Raw genomic sequence first — 19130 nt, forward strand, 5'->3', positions numbered from 1 at the left:
AATATCTATTGTCCTATATAATAACGAACCAGACACTTCTATCAATAAGATAACCTCAAACTTGGGAAATCCCTGTCCTGTGATTAACCGAGTAACGAAATCAAGTCCAACTACCAACCATTCAGACCCGAACAAAAGGGACTTTAGTAATTAATATATAGACAGACCGAATTACAATCGGAATTCATTGAAATTTGGACATTGCTATTGACAATTAACCCAAAGCGGTAATAACAATCTAGTTAACTCTTGCTTGAAACTGTATAAACTTAATTAACTACAATGTGATAATTTTTTCTAATTAAGTTGAGACTTGTGGTTGCTGGAGTCCATTTACTCGGTTTAATTGATGGCTTGTGTACGCTGACCAAACACTGTGATACGCATTTTAGTTCAATTTCTTCCATTTAAGAGTCAATGTGATCTCAGCCTAAGGTAATGAATACCTCACAATAAAAATCTTATCACGGCAAATTATAGCCATGTTGTAATGTCTATAATAATAACGCACACACACTCAACATATCCCCGCAATAGGGAAACCCTGGGTCGCAGGTGCCATGGACACACATAGACAACCACAAATTACACCCAAACTCACGAGAGAAATAAATGTAGGCCATACAAATATTTCTCCCGGCCCGGGAATCGAACCTGGGACCTCTGCGTGGCAGTCCGGCATGGTAACCGTTCGGCCACGGAGGCACTATATCTAGTTTATAAGCCTAGCCTATAAGAAATGCGAATGCATAAAGCTCGGTCCACAAGACTTATTGTAAGAGATGATAATAGAGGAAAAGGAAGGGCCAAAAGGGCCCATATAACTATATAATGAGAGATTAAACGAACTTAACTATACGAAGGCTTCGTTCGAGGAGATTAGCTTATTAGACACTTGTAGTAGCACGTAGCACTCACCATTCCACACTATGTTCAAAATATTTTATTTAATTTTTTGTTTTTTAAAGGATGGTATATTGACCGCTTGCTCCATGCACCTACGATTTGTTTCATTTAGTTTAGAGTAGAGCCTTACATACATTTCATATTTTTCAATCAATAGGGCTACGGAAACCCAAACATGTAAGCTTTATTGTTTCTTTTAAATTTTTAAGACATGCTTGATAATTGTGACTAATTAAGCATATGTCATCTAAGTAAATAGTAGATAAATATCCAAGTAAAATTGCTAAGGGATAGCAATTTTACGACCAGCTTCATCATCTTTGTAAGCACAAAAGCTGCCGTAGTTAAACCAAAGGTTAACACATTATATTCATAAATAATGTTTACGAACTGGAACGTAAGGTAACATCTTCGTGCACCTTAATTAAAAACTATGCGTCTTTTAAATCGACTCTACATAAATAACATTCCCCTGTAATGGAGCTTTAGTACTGTTCTCAAGGCTTCCAGTTTGAAATGATTCGTATTTAGAAACTTTTTTAAGCTTTTTAACTTTAAAATAAAGCGCATCTTACTTACTTACTTTGGGTACCAAAAACACATTGGACAAAATATTGATCATCTCGAACTTGACACTCTGAAATAGCCCAGATAGTTAGCAAATTGTTAATCGCATCTAAAAATTTATCCTTTTTGCGTCAGAATTACGCATTTTGGGTGGCAACAGCTGCCTCGTTGACTGTAAAAATGCAATCCTACAGCTCGGTATATATGAAAAAACCATTGGGCTATTAGTAATCATAGATTATAGAAATGCGATAATCTACAGGCTGTATTTATCATATTTAGCGACGAGTGAAACCCGGTTGCCCCTGTGGACGCTGCAACTGTTTGTCAAGGACGCCGCAGGTTGATTCATCCTCGGTGGGCTCGCTTCTTGAATCGGACCCGCCATCTTTCCACTTTAGGTTCTTCGAAGAATTAGGAGTATTCTGTGTTAGTTTTTTGTTTGGAACTTTAGGTGCAGGCTATTTCAGATCTATTCCTGACTTATTGATGGCCTTTGAAGGTTACTGCTAGGTTTTCACCGAAGAAGAGCTTATCTATTTTTATTATTTGAAGCTGTTCCCTAATTTCTCATTGTAACAGAGTGAGCATGTTGACAATCACAGATGATTCAGGCCGCATCCAACAAAAGTTTAAGCAAAGTTGTATACGGTCAATTTATCCTCCTTTAAAAAATAAAGTAAAAAATTCTGAACATAGTATAGAATGGCGAGTGCTAAAATTTACTACAAGTTTAGTGTCTAATGTGCTAATCTCGAGGATGAAGTTTGTAGTGTAATTTAAATAGTAATCGACTTGAAGTTTAATAATAAGGAATTGGAGGTGATTTATGGGCACGTCCTCTCGTTTCAATAATTTTGATTTTAGTGACGCCGGACAGAACAAACGTAAGAACAGTGAAGGAAAAGGGAATTCTAGAACGATTTAAAATTTTAAAAATAAGTGGCCAGGAACCAGAAAAGAGGATGATAAAAGATGATGAAGGAGGGCACAATGACAAAAGGGTGTGGATGGGAATAACGATAATGTCTTTCAACTCAAACGCATGTCCGTGTTGAGAGGTTCGAACTTGTTTTGTTACAAGTTACGTCTCCTACCACAAAGGTATTCCATGCATGGCCCTGGCGCCCACAATGGATATATAATATAGGAAATGAAACATTTTTCCGAATTTAAATCGCGTATATTTGTTTTTTCAAACAAATCAACGTTCGAGCGAAGACCTGCAATTTTTTACCTTACGTGAGAGGTATTACAGACAAGATCGGAAGAATCCTCAGGCGTGCATCTCTCAAGACCTATTTCAAGCCTCTGAAGAAGATTTCTCAGTTCCTGAGACCCGCGAAATGTAACATCCCCTTACAGGATGCAGGAGTTTACGAGTTTGACTGTGAGTGCGGTCTCTCTTATATTGAACAAACAAAGCGAAGTATTTGTATCCGCGTCAAAGAACATATAGCTGATGTCAAACACCGTGGCGTAAACAAGTCTGCAGTTTGCGAGCATGTCATGGATAAACCTACATATTCAATGAAGTTTGACAAACCCCAGGTCCTTACGAAAGAAGTTATCTACCCAGGGGGCCTACCATAACCTTTCCACAAACAATCTTATTTCAATGTAAGCTTAAAGTAAGCTTATTATAATATTACTCATATTCCTACCATGAAAAACTTGTCAATCAAGTAATGTATTATTGCTAAAGTGACTGAAAGAACGAATGATTTCCCAATATTGTCTATTCTTTACTAAAAATAGGAAATAAATAACCCTATATGAACTGTATAATGTCATCTCTTTCTTTTTTGATGTTCCGAATTGTCATATCGTGGTGTAATATAATGTTGAAGCTGAATATTATTGACATTTAGAGAATTTTAACTGCCAAAAAAAGAAAAGTATGTAATAATGAAGTCTATTAAAATTACGTTGTTTTCAATTATTTTGCCGCATTTTCATGAACAAAAATAAATAAAACAAGCTGAGTCTTGATTGTTACGTTGTGAATTCGGAATTATAGTCTAGTGTCAACTGTAGTGTAGTGTCGCCCAGGAGCATATCTATAGATGTCGCTGTAATAATTTTACGAAATAAACATCGCGTATTTTTATTTAACGAGAAATTATTTCCTATCGTACTATTAAATAAACAAAATATTGAAGAGATATATGTAAATAAATAAGTTCAACTTAACTTTTAATCATTACAAATAATATTTAGACAATAAATTGGAAAATAATACTGTTTCGATTGCATCCGTGTAACTATTTTAAGATTGCTAAATTTGACTTATGAGCAATATTACTTTGATGTTAAAATCGCGTCTTAGTACGAACTGAGTGAATGAATAGTCACAAAACTGCTAATAAAACAGCATAGTTTTAACATTATAATAAGCTTACTTTAAGAGCGTCATGGTACGAAAAGTCAATGTAAGGTTAAAGTAATATTGTTTGAAGAGATTGTGGTAGGCCCCCACAATGCTGCGAGAGGCCATTGAAATTAAAAAACATCACTTATTTCAACAGAGAAGATGGTTTCTCCGTACCACCAGTTTGGGATCCAGTATTTCCTCTGATGAAAAATCCCAAGCAGACATAAGACTGCAGTACTAATTAACATGTTTAAATTTATTCTAATTTCCATTATTAATTAATAATAAATTTGAGTCAATAAAAATTCATATTGTTACAATAAAATAATTTGTAAAACAATGTAGCGTAAATTGGAATGTTTCTTTGTAAAATTAAAAATAAAGTATTTTATTAATAACTTTAGTAACTACAGTGAAAAAATAGGGTGGTTTGCATTAATATTAGACATAACTGGTTGATGACTGTACCACCTCAGTCAACCGTGACCATGGGCCCTGTAAAGGGCTCGAAACGTTGGTTTGTTTGAAAAAACGAAAAAGCAAATATACGCGATTTAAATCCGGAAAAATAGTTTCATTTCCTCTTTGTAACAATCGCGAAAACCTAAGAACTCGATATGGATTCATAATAACTGAAAGAAATATTTCCAAAAATCTGCCCAGTCCGTTACACAGATAAGCAATAGCGTTTGTTTTTCTTAACGGTAACAGTCGAAGATGAAGTCCAATTAATAATATCCCAATGAATCTTGTTTTTGTTTTATTTCAGTCATTCTTTGACTAAGTAAACAACTAAGAAACAAATCCTCGGTAGTAGGTAGTAGGTAATGAAAAAATGTTTTTTATTTACTGTATAAATACAGGTTTTTAAACTTTTTTTTTATATAATATTAAGTGACGGGACGAACAAGTCGTACGCCTGATGGTAAGCTACACGCCTGTCCATAACAGTTACAGTGCCACTCAGAGTTTTTAAATCGCAAAGATCTGCGGGGCACTGCCACTGCGCCCATCACCCTGAGACATACTTTGACAAGTCCCATGTGCCAGCATCCTTACCCTTCAAAACTGAAACACAGTAATGCTGACATTATTGCTTCGCGGCAGAAATCGGTAAGATGGCAATACTTCTCTGGACGAACCCTCTCAAAAGAAGCTCTACTGCTATTAAAATATTCTGTTTTTTCATAAAGTATTTATAGACTTATTAATGACCAGTGTCACAAATAAAAAGTCTATTTAAGTTGCAAATTGTCGACTTAAAAAGAAAAATCTTATTTGCATCCTTTTTTTAGCAGTAGAGCTCCTTGTGAAAGAGTTCGTCCAGGGAAGTGCTACCACCTTACCTATTTCTGCCGTGAAGCAGTAATGTCAGCATCACTGTGTTCCGGTTTTGAAGGGTTCAGGTTTTACGGCTAAGGGTGCTGGTGAAATTGCAGGCACGTGAGACTGGTCAACTTATGTTTCAGGGTGACAGGCGCAGTGGCGGTGTCCATCTGATCTTACAACTGCTACGGATAGGCATGTCGATTAACAGCAGGTGCACGACTTGTTCATCCTGTTGATTGGTATCACAGCAACAAGATGTATGTATATCACTGTGTTATATTCGGTGTGTGAACGTCCTTGGGTAAAGCACACAATGCGGTGTGATAAAAAATCGTCTAGTAATAAGTACATCATTGGAAATTAATAAGCAAATTGTCTTATGTTTGAGACTTATGCAATTTTTTTAACTAATATTATGCTGGCTAGATTTAGCAGCAAAATACACATTTATTACAAATATATTTATAGCAATGGGCACTGACGCAACTAATTCTATGTCTAAACTTACCCTGTTGTAGCCAGCTTCGAGATAGGGTAAAACCGCGAAGTCATCTTTCAAATATACACTGGAACAACGAAATAGGTTTAACATTAACAATAGAGAGTGGACACTAAAGCAACAGAACGAAGAAGAACGTTATCTGAAACATTCATACAAAATACTTTTAGAGAAACATGTTTATTGGTTTTACTGAAAAATAAATCCAGAGATTCAACGTACGTCTGTAGGGTCGGTGATGATTTCATTAAATAACGATACAATTTAGTATTCTGCTTTCGGAAGAAAGAAAGGCATAAGCAGCAAATTTAAAATTAAGAGACAAATAAAAAAATTACATTTAAATAGATATAACTTTGATATTATTGATATTACATAGTTTAGAAAATGAAGCTATTTTTCAGATCTAATTCACGTATATTTGTTTTTTTAAACAAACCAACTTTTCGGGCCCTTTACAGGTGCCATGATCACGACTGACGTAGATGGTGATCTCATGATCTCGTAACCATGGCACCTGCAAAGGGCTCGAAACGTTGGTTTGTTTGAAAAACCTAATACACGCAATTTCGATCGAAATGGTTTATTTCCTATGTTTAATAAATTAACGATTAAATAGTTTATTTGGTTTAATATACATAAGACATATTTTATATAGAAATATTCGGGTTATTTTAATTAACCGTTTTTAAAAAAAACCTTATTATTCTCTTTTAGTTTAGTAGAAAAAAAGTATAAAAATATATAATATTACTCATTGCATGTGGGTGGGCTTAACTAAACGGGATTTTTAAATTTAAAACTTGACTTATAATAGGACTAAAAGGCACAATTATTAGTAGTGAAAATCTGATTATCGTAATTGAGGTACAAAATAAGGACATATACATATACACCACTAAGTAAAATCCTTTGATATTAGTATTTCAACCAGGATAATGTAAAAGAAATACCATTCATAGCCTACAAAATCAAAATATCAAACTAGGTTTAATGTAGTCAACGATTTTTACAACATAATCAATAATTTAACTTAATAAACATCAAATATTTATATCTTTTTTAAGGTAGAAAATCTGTTTTTTTTTTATAATATTAAGTTACGGGAGGAATAAGTCGCGCACCTGATGGTAAGCCACACGACTATCTATAACACTTGCAGAGCCACTAGAGTTTTAAATCGCAAAGATCTGAGGGGCACTGCCACTGCGCCCGTCACCCTGAGACATAAGTTGACAAGTCCCATGTGTCTATAATTCCACCAGCACCCTTTCCCTTCAAAACCGGAACACAGTAATGCTGACATTACTGCTTGGCGGCAGAAATGGGTAACGTGGCAGTACTTCACTGGATGAACTGTTTCACAAGGAGATCCACTGCTACTAATTAATGATGTCAGTTGCGCTTTTTGAGCTAACAGTATTTATCCAATAATTATTGAGATACATCTCTAGAAGAAATCGGTAGATGGGTTTTTAAATGTAATTTTGATAAAAATATTAGTTGTGCCCTTTTTCGTGCTGAGGATATTAACAACTTCCGCAAAACGAGATTTATAATTTAGAATAAGAATAAAAATAAACAATGATAAAAACAATCTGGTTAAAAAAAACACGGACAATTAGTGAGAAAAGGAGAATATCAGAACAATAAGGAAGACAGAAACATGTCCATTATGTTACATGAGGGCGTGAAACATGTCATACAAATCTCTTCTAAATGAGACGTTATCTAGGGAACCGTGTGCTTATTATTGTGTTGTTTGACAACGGTCAGTGTGCTTATTATCTTTGGTTTCACAAACGTCCACATGTATCTATTTATAGCGCTGAATCGGCAAGAGCAACACAGATAAAGCATGAAACAATAGTTTCTATTATTTCCATTACGCAATCGTTAGGTAATAATGTCAATACCCTTACTATATACTCTCCACGTGTTAAACGTCTCTGGAATGTTCTCCCGGACTCCATCAGAAGGTCTCCTAGTTTATTCTCTTTCAAAAAGGATGTCCATGAGCATTTTATATGTACATATATAGTTTGTCACTGCGATAATCATTATCATCATCTTTTGTTATTGTATGTATCATATATAAATATATATTTATGTATTATGTATGTAGATATGCATATATTAGGTTTCTTTGTTATATATATTTATTACACTTAATACATTATTCAAAGGTACGTGTACACCCGAGGGTCTGTACAACGCCACAGATAATGTTGTATCAGTCGTTAAGTCTGCCGTCCGCTAACGCGGGTAAGTGACAAGATGTTTTTTGAGATATCGTAAAAATCCATAACCGAGTTTTAGAATATTGAAAATGTTTAATGATATTTCAGCTATGCATCATTAAGGTAAGTTCCGATAAGTCGAATACATTAACTAATTTTAACGGTTTTTAAAAGAGAATTTTCCCATTTGTCACTTAGCTACGCTTTAGTTAGTGGACGGCAGCAGTACTGGTCCTCATAAAAAGAAACGTCAAAGCCGACACGCTAAGAAGTAGATATACTGCTTATCACAGAGAATGTATCTTCTCAACGGAGGGGACTTAGGTCAAAGTCTGATTGGATCAGGGACTAAATAGGCTTCTGAAAATAATAGGAATCTTCCTACATGCAGGTTTTATCCTCGATCTTTTCGCTCATCGCAGCTCAAAAGAAAAGTAGAGATCGTTGTGAAAGAATTCATTCAGGGAAGACTGCCACCTTATCTATTTCTGCCGCCAAGCGGTAATGTGAACATTACTTTGTTCCAGGTTTGAAGGGTAAGCGTGCTGGTGAAATTATAGGCACATGGGACTTGTCAACTTACGAGTATGTCTCAGGATGACGGGCGCAGTGGCAGTGCCCCTCAGATCTTTGCGATTTAAAGCTCTGAGTGGCGCTACAATCAGGCAGACAGGCGTGTCGCTTACCACCAGGCTCACGACTTGTTCGTCCCGTCATTTGGTATCACAAAAAAACTTGCTTATTTCATATTTCGTGGATTTCCTCAAAAGATTCGGATGTAGTTTGGTTTGTGTCATGGATTACGTAGACGTTGTTACTCAACTAAGGACAAATAAAGATTTGGGTAAAAGTCGTAAAACTATTGTAACACAGAACAATTGTATTAGTTGATAACCTTACATACGTTTTAAATTTTTTTATTGAATTGATTCATTCAATTATTTTTTGTGAAAGGAGTAATTTCATTAATCGCGAACCGAACGCGCCCGCGAACGGTTTATAGCGCTCTGTGATAGTCATTGCTACCGTTTAAAAAAAAATGTCTAATTTTGTGAAATGTTCTACTTGTAACATTGTAATAAGTGAGGTGCTAGCATTCATAGCTAATAAAATAGATGTGATGGACGAGGAGAGCATCAGCCGCATATGCGTTACTGCTTTTTCGGAAAGTGAAATTGAGTGTGCAAAAAATTTGTTATACGAATCTATATCCAATGGGAAGCGCAAAAAGACACGTAAAAGACAGGGCAAAACTGTTAGAAATATTGATGATATTATTTGTCTCTTAAAAGAAACGAATCCTGAAGAAATTCCCATATTCGTAGCACGAGACTTGCAGAAACTACCTCCGGTTCTTTTTGATCACGTTGATGTAACTCGCCTTCTTAAGGATTTGGTCAAAATGCGCAGCGACATCGATCGTATCACTGACGAGTACGCAACTATTAAGCAACTGGATACACTAAAGTTAGATGTTGAGAACTTAAAAACTGTTTCCATAGTTAACAACTTTCAGCGCGATGATGACCGCCACTGTGGGGTAAACACCGTTAGGGGTGCTTATTTGTTAAAAAGCTATGATTACGACAGTGGCCCGATGGGGCTACCACATGTGTGTGCAAGTAACGACCTTGATAACTCTCACTGTCGCACTTCTACACCGCCTCAATTACCAAAACAGCAACAGACAACGGAGGGTAGGAATATCGCTAATCAATCCCGTACGACGATGGAGGTGTCACTTGTAAATAATAATACATCAGCTGCGAGCGGGCAGGTAAACAATGCGAGTTGCATGACGCAACAAGCTCCACCCATTGAACCTGTCACCATTCCGGTTTCGCCTACTAAGTCTGAGACGGGACACACTGTCACTTCGTTCAAAAATAAGTTGGTTAAAAAACCATTATCAAAAGTCGTGCGGGAAGGTAAATGGAAACCAGAGGCGCAGGATGAACAGTGGATACTTGTACAAAGAAAGAAATTAAGAAATCGTTTTATGGGCAGCCGAGGAAGAGCTGATGTAGAACAGAATAATAATTTCAAAGCGGCGGAACTGAAGATACCATTATTTGTTTACAATGTGTCGAAGGAGACGTCCGTGTGTGACATTGAAAATTATATTTTGAAGAAATCTAATATGACAGTAAACGTACAAAAAGTTGACATGAAAATGACTAAAGATTATCATTCATTTAAAGTGTTTGTGCCTAAACATAAACTTAAGATGTTTTTAAGTGATGATTTTTGGCCAGAGGGGGTAGCATACCGCCGTTTTTTCGATTTTGATCGTTATAAAAAGAACGGAGACAGCAGCAAACTAAACCCGTAGTAATGAACACAACAAAGTTTGTCAGTTTCAATTGTAAAAATGTGGTAAGATCTACTGGAGACATAAAGGATTTATGCGGCACGGCCGACATTATTGCTCTGCAGGAGACGTGGCTTTTGCCTCATGACATACCCTATTTAGGGAGCATTGACAGTGACTTTGCTTTTACTGGAAAGTCTGCGGTAGATACGTCAACCGGAATATTGAAAGGAAGACCCTACGGCGGGGTGGCTTTGTTATGGCGAAAGTCTAAGTTTCCGTGTGTATCAGTGTTAGTATGCAGTAGTGTGCGTCTTACTGCAATAAAAGTGGAACTCGGCGACCGCTCATTGTTGGTCATCTCAGTGTATATGCCTATAGCAGCGCATGAAAATTTAATCGAATTTACCGAGTGTCTCAGTGAGATAAATGCCCTAATTGAACTTAATAGTGTGGAATCCGTTTTTATACTTGGCGACTTCAACGCGCACCCAGGTGAGCGGTTTGCAATAGAATTATTAGATTTTTGTTTTGAAAAATCATGGTCATGCGTTGATATGGACTTATTACCTGTGGATAGTTATACGTTTGTGAGTGAGGCTCATGGGTGTCGCCGTTGGCTCGACCATTGTTTACTGACAAGTGCGGCGCGACTTACTGTGGTTACCGCTACTGTCTTGTATGGTGTTTATTGGTCTGATCATTATCCGTTACAAATTGAAATTAATGTTGGTTTAATTGTACCTAAAGTATTGAATTACAAAATACCGGACAACAAAGTAATCTGGAGAGAAAGAGATAGTGATCAGATAAATAAATATTTTGAATTCTGTAATTTGAAATTAAAAGAATTGGTTCTTCCTGATGTGTTGAAAAAATGTGAAAACAATTTCTGTTCTGTTCAATCGCATAGGTCGTTATTGGTTTCAATGTATCGTAATATTATAGGTATACTTACACAGGCTTCAGAGTATAGTTTTAATAAATTGAAAACTAAAAGCCATATTAATAAACATAAACAAATACCTGGCTGGAACAAATACGTCAGGGGAGCGCACCAAGAGGCTCGAAGTTGTTACAAAAAGTGGCTTTTATATGGTAAACCTACTAGTGGGCATATTTATGATCGTATGTACGAATCTAGGAAATATTTTAAAGCTAAACTTAGGATCTGTCAGAATAATTCCGAACAAATGAAAATGGACATTATTGCAAGTAATCATTCAAGTAAAGACTTCGGTAAATTTTGGAGGAATACTAACAAATTAAATCAAAAACCAAGTCTTCCTGTGAGTGTTGGTGGTGTACATGATTCCACTCAAATTGCGAATGCATTCCGGTGTCATTTCAAGGTTAGATCGCCACTCTCGTCCGTGCAGCGGGTGCCAGATGTAGAGTGTGGTAGGGGTGAGTTACGTGTAAGGTTCTTGCCCCGTGAAGTGCATTCCATTATAAACAAAATGGTGAGGGGAAAGTCTCCCGGTCACGACGGGCTCAGCATAGAGCACCTAAAGTACGCTGGAGAGCACTTGCCGCGGGTGTTGGCCATGTTTTTCAACTCATGTTTGAGCCATAGTTACTTGCCCGATGATCTTATGTACACGGTGGTTGTACCAGTAATAAAGAACAAAACTGGGGATGCCTCTGACTTGTCTAACTACAGGCCCATATCTCTGGCTACTGTGATAGCTAAGGTGTTGGATAGTCTGCTTGATAAACGCCTGGATAAAGTAATTAACTTACATGACAATCAATTCGGTTTCCGGCCTGGATTGTCCACAGAAAGCGCTATCCTGTGTCTCAAGCAGACTGTCCAATACTATACTACCCGTAAAACGCCTGTATACGCGTGTTATCTGGACTTGTCGAGGGCATTTGACCTAGTTTCATATAACACTCTATGGCACAAGCTGGAGAGTGAGACTGGTTCACCATGCGAGTTGACTGCAATTTTAAAATTCTGGTACAGCCACCAAAACAATACAGTGAGGTGGGCGGGTGCTCAATCGGATGTTTACAGGTTGGAGTGTGGAGTTAGGCAGGGGGGTTTGAGTTCACCGCGGCTCTTCAACCTGTACATGGACGGGCTGATGGGTGAGCTCACAAGTACCAAAATTGGTTGTTATATTGATGGGGTTTGCGTTAATCATATATGTTACGCAGATGACATGGTGCTTTTGAGCCCATCTATCGGCGCCCTGCGCAGGCTGCTAAAGATTTGTGAGTCTTATGCGGTGGCTCATGGGCTCAGATACAATGCGCTGAAGAGTGAGTGCATGGTATTTAAAGCAGGTACTAAAACGTATACCATAGTGCCTTCCATTGATCTAGGCGGCACTCCTCTAAAGCAGACAAAACAATTTAAGTATCTGGGTCACTGGGTCACCGAGGACCTATGCGATAATGCCGATGTGGAAAGGGAGCGCAGGGCGCTGGCTGTCCGTGGCAATATGTTGGCTCGCAGGTTTGCACGATGTACAGATGAAGTAAAGGTAACGCTTTTTAAAGCATATTGCCAGTCTTTTTACACGTGCAGCCTGTGGGTCAGTTACACGCGGCGGACATACGGAGCACTGCGCATCCAGTATAACAATGCGTTCAGGATGCTGTTCCGACTTCCACCTTTCTGTAGCGCGTCGACCATGTTTGCTGAGAAACATGTAGACGATTTCTACGCTATCATGCGAAAGCGTAGTGCATCGCTACTCCGTCGTATGCGTCTCAGTACGAACAGCATCCTGAGCACATTGGTGGAAAGATGGGAGTCCCCAATGCTGGGGCGGTGGATGCGCTTGCACACTGCTGCCAATGCGTAGCCAGTTGTCCTGACATTGGCTGGTTTTTATTTTATTATTTTAAACCTAACACTAGCCTAAGTATTTTTCGTTACTAACAAATATTATGGATGATTGTAAGTCTGAAATAAATGGATTATTATTATTATTATTATTATTAATACAAATAAATAATAGATACAAACATCGAACACTCAGAAAAAATTCCTTCCATCCGGCCGGATTCGAACCGACATACGTTGTCACAATGCGCATGTTTAAGTCTATATTCACTATCACTATCTGTCTATATCCGTTTCTGTGAAATAGGAGAACGTTGTTTGCTTGAGCCATATCTAGATATCAGTAGGACCGTTCCGGTTGGAATGATCGACAATGTACAATAGACGTTGGACAGAGCATTAGGACAACTATTTTTTTTCTTTGGGCTAATTTAAAGGCGTAAACGGTACCCTGTAATACTTTGTATAGAGTCGCTCACAGCCTCAAATACTATTGCTTGTATTCATGTGCGACTATGTGACGTGACAGCTATTTGTAATGCTGAAGCAACGCCATAATCCCTATTATATCTTCTTGTATGTGCGCGCGCGTGTGTTCGAGTGTATATACGCATGTGTATCGATAGATACAGGTAGGTGTTCAATCACACATAAACGAAAACTGCAGTAAATCTTTGCTTTGTGTTGACCTTTTCTTCTTTTTAATGAAAATATGACTATAAATAACCATTACAATTATTCAAAAAATAAACAGTATTCATTTTAGTCTTTTATAAGTTCATAAAATCTATCAGAATATATCGAAGAGATCTAGTCAATTTAGTTCTCCAGGCCATATCTTTATCCCATATTAAAACGGTTACACACGGCAACATTTAGCAGTGCGTCTGCAGTGTTCAGTCGCGATGCTGCAGCGATGCAGTCGCTTATCGTCTGTCTTTACAAATACGCGTATTTGTAAAGACAGACGATAAGCGATGACTTAAACAGCGATAAAATCGCGTTATAAACGCAATACGATCGCGATGCTGTCGCAGTCGCAGTGATTCGTTCGTAATGCAGCACAATACAATAATGATGCAAAAGTGATACAATATCGATGCAAACGCGACACTAGCGCCTGTATCTCGCAAAAGAAATTTGGAAATGTGGTCAGTCCGCCGATAGCCACAGCGCGATGAGTTCGATTGAAGTAGAAACATTTTAAATTACGTTCGCTGTATTATTATTTCTAAAAAGAAACGTAAACGTTAGTATGCCGTCTACGGCATAATTACTGGATCCACCCATTAATAAGTGAAAGACCACTAAGCGCCTATCATCAACATTAGAAAAATGGAAGGTATTTAAAAATAAATTTTCAAAATATTATTCGATTTCATATTCAATTTTAATTCAATGTTATTCGATTTCATATTCAAATTTGGTATTGTAAAACCAGAAAAGCTTCGAGTACTTTATCATTCATAACAATTGTTTAACTGCATATTATTAGTTATTTTGTGATTCTGTATTTAGTCTTTTAATCATGCCTTTGAAACTTAATTTCAGTATAATTTGGAACCTGATTTTTTATAATATCATTACTTTTTATATTTATAACACGAAATAACACGAAACATTTAAATAACTACACCTCATATATATTCGTCTTTACCTACAATCTACCTTACAAGTGCTAAGTGGTTACCAACCTACCTACAACCTATTTACCTACTTTACAATTGGATATTTCTTATGGTGTTCGCGATTCACCTTCTGCTTCGTCTACGTCGATTCAATCGTGCGTAAGCGTCGATTCAGCAGCGCGTTTGCATCGATATAGCTGCACGTTTTTAATACTCAACTCGAGCAACTGCATCGATGAAATCGTGCGTTTGCTAAATAAACTACGTCGCAATATAATCGTGTGTTTCAGAAACGCGCGTTTCTATCGCGGCTTTTTTGTGACTTTTATCGCCGTGTGTAATCGCTACCATAGTTTATGTCACTGGGACAAGGTGTGACACATCGCACAAAGAACGTCGCCAATGAATTGAAGACAAAAGGAACGTAACTTAATGGACAGGACGTACCGAAATGGACTAAAATGGACCTGTACCTCTACCATGAGCTCACAGTAACAGTTGTCGCTAACGACAGCGATAGAATAGTTTTGTATAATAAATAGAATGTTACTTTTTCTCGTGATCGCTAGGGGCGCTATTAAATTTGCCATACAAAATTGTCATTTTAGAAAGTCGCTACCGAGAGCTGTTTCTGTAATCTCATAGTAGAGGGCAATATATTTTTTCAAATTACGACGCCGACGGTTATATTATGATAAATTGTAACAGTCACTTCGCAATTTAATTATTAAGACGAAGCCTATAATGTTGATCTGGTTAGATGTCAACATTTTATGACCTTTTTATCAATTTATTGGAGTATTTTTAGAAGAACAATACCGTTATTTTAAATTCATGCCGCTTATTTCTAACTAAGCGTAACTCAAATACGACAAGTAGTGCAACGCCCGCCTATTCGGCGCGTCAAGGATGGGATGGATATTGTTATTTTATTTGTTAAGTACAGGTTGTAAACATAATTTGAAAATAATAAAGTATTTATCACGGTATTCCCGTGCTATATTGAAATAACCTTTGTTTAATGCAGTTGGTACTTACGTATAGATATTTTTACACCAGGATTGGTATCTCAATTAGGGAAGTATGATTATGAAATAGAAATGAAATGAAGAAAATCTGACTTGGAACACTCTTGTTTAAACAATCATTAACACAACATCATCCACAGCTTACACGCATCCACTGCTGGACTTAAGCCTCCCCTTGAGCACGCCAATTCTCCCGGTCTTGTTCGGCCCGTATCCAGCCGCTGCCGGCCACCTTTCTCAGGTCGTTCGTCCATCTTGCCGCAGTGTGTCCCATACTACGATTTCCTGGACCTGGTCGCCATTCCAGAACAAGTCTGCTTCATCGGCGTTCAACCCTCCTGCAGACATGTTGGGCCCACTGCCACTTAAAGCTTACTAATTTTGCGAGCTACGTCGTTTATTTTAGTTCTCTGACGTATGAACTCGTTAAGGATTCGGTCCATCAGAGAAACCCCAACCATAGCTCGCTCCATCGCACGCTGACCGACCTTGAATTTGTGGCCTGTTGTTAATGTCCACGTCTCGGCTGCGTAGGACACAACTGGTAGAACGCACTGGTTAAATGTCTTAGTTTTTAGGCTTTGTGGGATTGACGACCTGAAGATGTGACTACTATTAACACAACGCAATAAACATTAGTATATTTACAGTTTGACGTTAACACGGAAGCTTCTAGATTCTATAATAATGGTGCGCGTGACGACCTGTGCTATGTAACGTGAGTGCACCGCGAGAATATGAGTATGTGTGCGTCCGTACACGGCACGCGACAGAATCTGAATTGTATTTACTACACAATAACATTTAAATTACTCTGAATAATACAACCGCGCGGTCGCCGCGTAGATCAAAGACAAGCCAGAGTCGCCCGCATGCCCGGGACGCCTATTTAAGTTAAAACGTGAAAGCTAAATAGATGCACGCGGACGCCGCGCGGCGGCAACACGGTCTCCGCGCGGCTGAATAAATGGGCCCTAATGATTAAACCAACCCACCGCCTCTCAAGCATAGCGCAATCTTTGAGTTTTTCGGAGTTTATGTGCGAATATTTTAAATTTACCACTGTGCTCTTTGGTAAAGGAAATCATCGTGAGGAAATCTGCACGTCGAAGAAGATTCACAACCCTCGGAAAACGCGTGAAGTTCCAACCCGCATTGGGCGAGCATGGTATATACTCTCGCTTGAGGGGAGATCGTTGCTTAGCAGTGGGACGTATAAATGGGTTGATGATGATGATGATGACAACTGAACATTTTAAAAACATTTATATATTTCTATTAATGAAAACTGAAAAAAGTTTATTTCTGTTTTATTACTTCTTTTTACATAAGGTAGGGAAAGTTAAGGTTTCTTAGTAGGTGTTATCCACCTGTGACAGGAAATCCCGCAATTCATAATTTCCATTTCAGGTTTTGCGGTCAAAGTATTATATTATTTCTCTTTTAGGAACATTGTGCTTGGTAATAAAAATATTTTTTAGTTTCAGAGTTAATGAAGTGTTACTTTAGAATGTATTTGTAACGTATTACGTCAATATATTGTTTGTTACCATAACTCTCCTATTGCCACTGAAATGCATGACGTGTAGCTAAACTGTAACTAGTTTTAGTTATGTGTGAACCGTGCGTAATCTATACGTTCCATTGTATTCTAAACCTAAGTAATTATTAGTTTGACTCAAAAAGCAAAACTTAACAAGTCAGGGCGGTGCAGTTGAAGGGCCGAGTTAACAACAACATTTATTTTACGATTAAATATAATACGTTTTTATTACAAAAAACCACCTCAAAATTTCGTGGAATTTTATCCTATTTGTCAAGTTTTAATGAAATCGGTTAACGGAAAGTGGGTGAAATCTAATAAACTAGATTCATCCTTTAATTTGCCAATCTTAGAGGTGGAATATTTTCTTCAAATTTGAATAAAACTACTACTGAGATATCTCCTGTCCAACAAAAAAAGAATAATCGAAATTGGTTCACAAAAAGAAAAAAATACAGTCGAATTGAGTCGGTTAAAAATTTATCGGTCCGCTTCTACGATAAAATCCCTGTTGATATTTTAAATTTGCCATTTTTTTTATTGCCATAAAAGGTTTTAAAAGGTTTATGAAAGGCATTCTATAAAACAGTTTCCGTTCCGTTTTGGTCATTCATTGGAATCATTCGTTGATCTCTCAGATTCTTTTTGTCTAATACGACATTCTATGTATTATATTTTAAACGACAAATAAACAATTATCTCTATATAACAACCAATGCTGCTCTCCATATCACTAAGGCATTTGAATTCCGATAACTTTCGGGGTCTTGGCACCTTAAGAGTATATACAACATCTAATGTCTTTACTTGATTCCGCATAACAGTGAATGTGTTGAATAAATCACTTTGGAAAAAATATTAGTGGTAAAATCGAGGATGTACACTGATTACTATATGGTGTGACAAGATTTGTACAAATTTTCACGATAGAAAATAATTACAAACTTACCTCGAAATTTTATAAGAAAACCGCTGTATTAAATAGGTACTTAGCATAATCCAATGTTTTTTTTATTAACTGAACTAAATAGAACGCGATATACATTTCTCAAATGGCTTTAATTTCCTTTGGAAAAAAAATCTGAAGTAAAGCCGGTGTCGTTGCCGATCGACCCAATCAAAATGAACTGTATTAGTACGGGAAAAATTTTATTTCGAACTGAGGTCTTTTTTAAGGTCTTAAGGTTTTTTTGCTAGTAATTAATGTCAATAACGCTGATTTTGCTTAACAATAAAACAGAAAATAAATATGATATAAAAAACGAATTAGAGGAGGTCGTTGATCTCGTTTCGCTGGTTCCTGATATGTAAATAACTTAATTTCGCTAAAATGTCGATTACGTTTTTTATGATAAGGAGGGTAAATTTCGGGTTCGTAAAAATGTACGAAAAATATATGAAACATTTCCGAAAAATTACCGGTATAACTTTAATTTTAGAAACACAAATAAACTTGTAACCACTATGTTCGGATTTAGTAAAGTTAGTTCGCCATTTGATTTGTAGGTCAGTGTGTTTTTGTAAACCGGAAAATGTGCAAAAATTATCAGAAAAATTTGAAAGCTCATAATAATCGGAAAGTTTATGATGAAATAAAATATTATACAGATGATACGAACGAGATTAATTGTTTGTGATGATTAAAAAAAAAACAAAAATAAGTTATTCTTCTCAAAGGAATCTGCTTACAAATAAATAGTTCCTAATGTTGCTGTGAATATGAATGTAATATTATGTTTTTTCGATTATAACGGTGATTTACTTAAATTATTTTTTACTAGTTTGTTATAATTACTAATACGAAAATCGAACGCTAAGAAAAATTCTTTCGATCCGGCTGGATTCGACGGGTAGCTAGCTGTAAGTTTGAGTGAAGAAAAACTTATGACGCTCCTGCAAAAAGTCGTT

General features: G+C 36.9%; 1 protein-coding gene across 1 annotated transcript in view; it reads right to left on the reverse strand.

Moving 5' to 3' along the window:
* Nucleotides 1-19130, reverse strand: part of LOC113231013 (high affinity cAMP-specific and IBMX-insensitive 3',5'-cyclic phosphodiesterase 8) — a 448718-nt gene that overhangs the window by 20562 nt on the left and 409026 nt on the right. Inside the window, exon 7 of the mRNA XM_026465153.1 lies at nt 5685-5742. Coding sequence (XP_026320938.1) covers nt 5685-5742 — 58 coding nt within the window. The remainder of the gene's footprint in view (nt 1-5684; nt 5743-19130) is intronic.

This window comes from Hyposmocoma kahamanoa, unplaced genomic scaffold, assembly GCF_003589595.1.
Source record: "Hyposmocoma kahamanoa isolate Upper Pololo Valley unplaced genomic scaffold, ASM358959v1 64, whole genome shotgun sequence".
NCBI lineage: Eukaryota > Metazoa > Arthropoda > Insecta > Lepidoptera > Cosmopterigidae > Hyposmocoma > Hyposmocoma kahamanoa.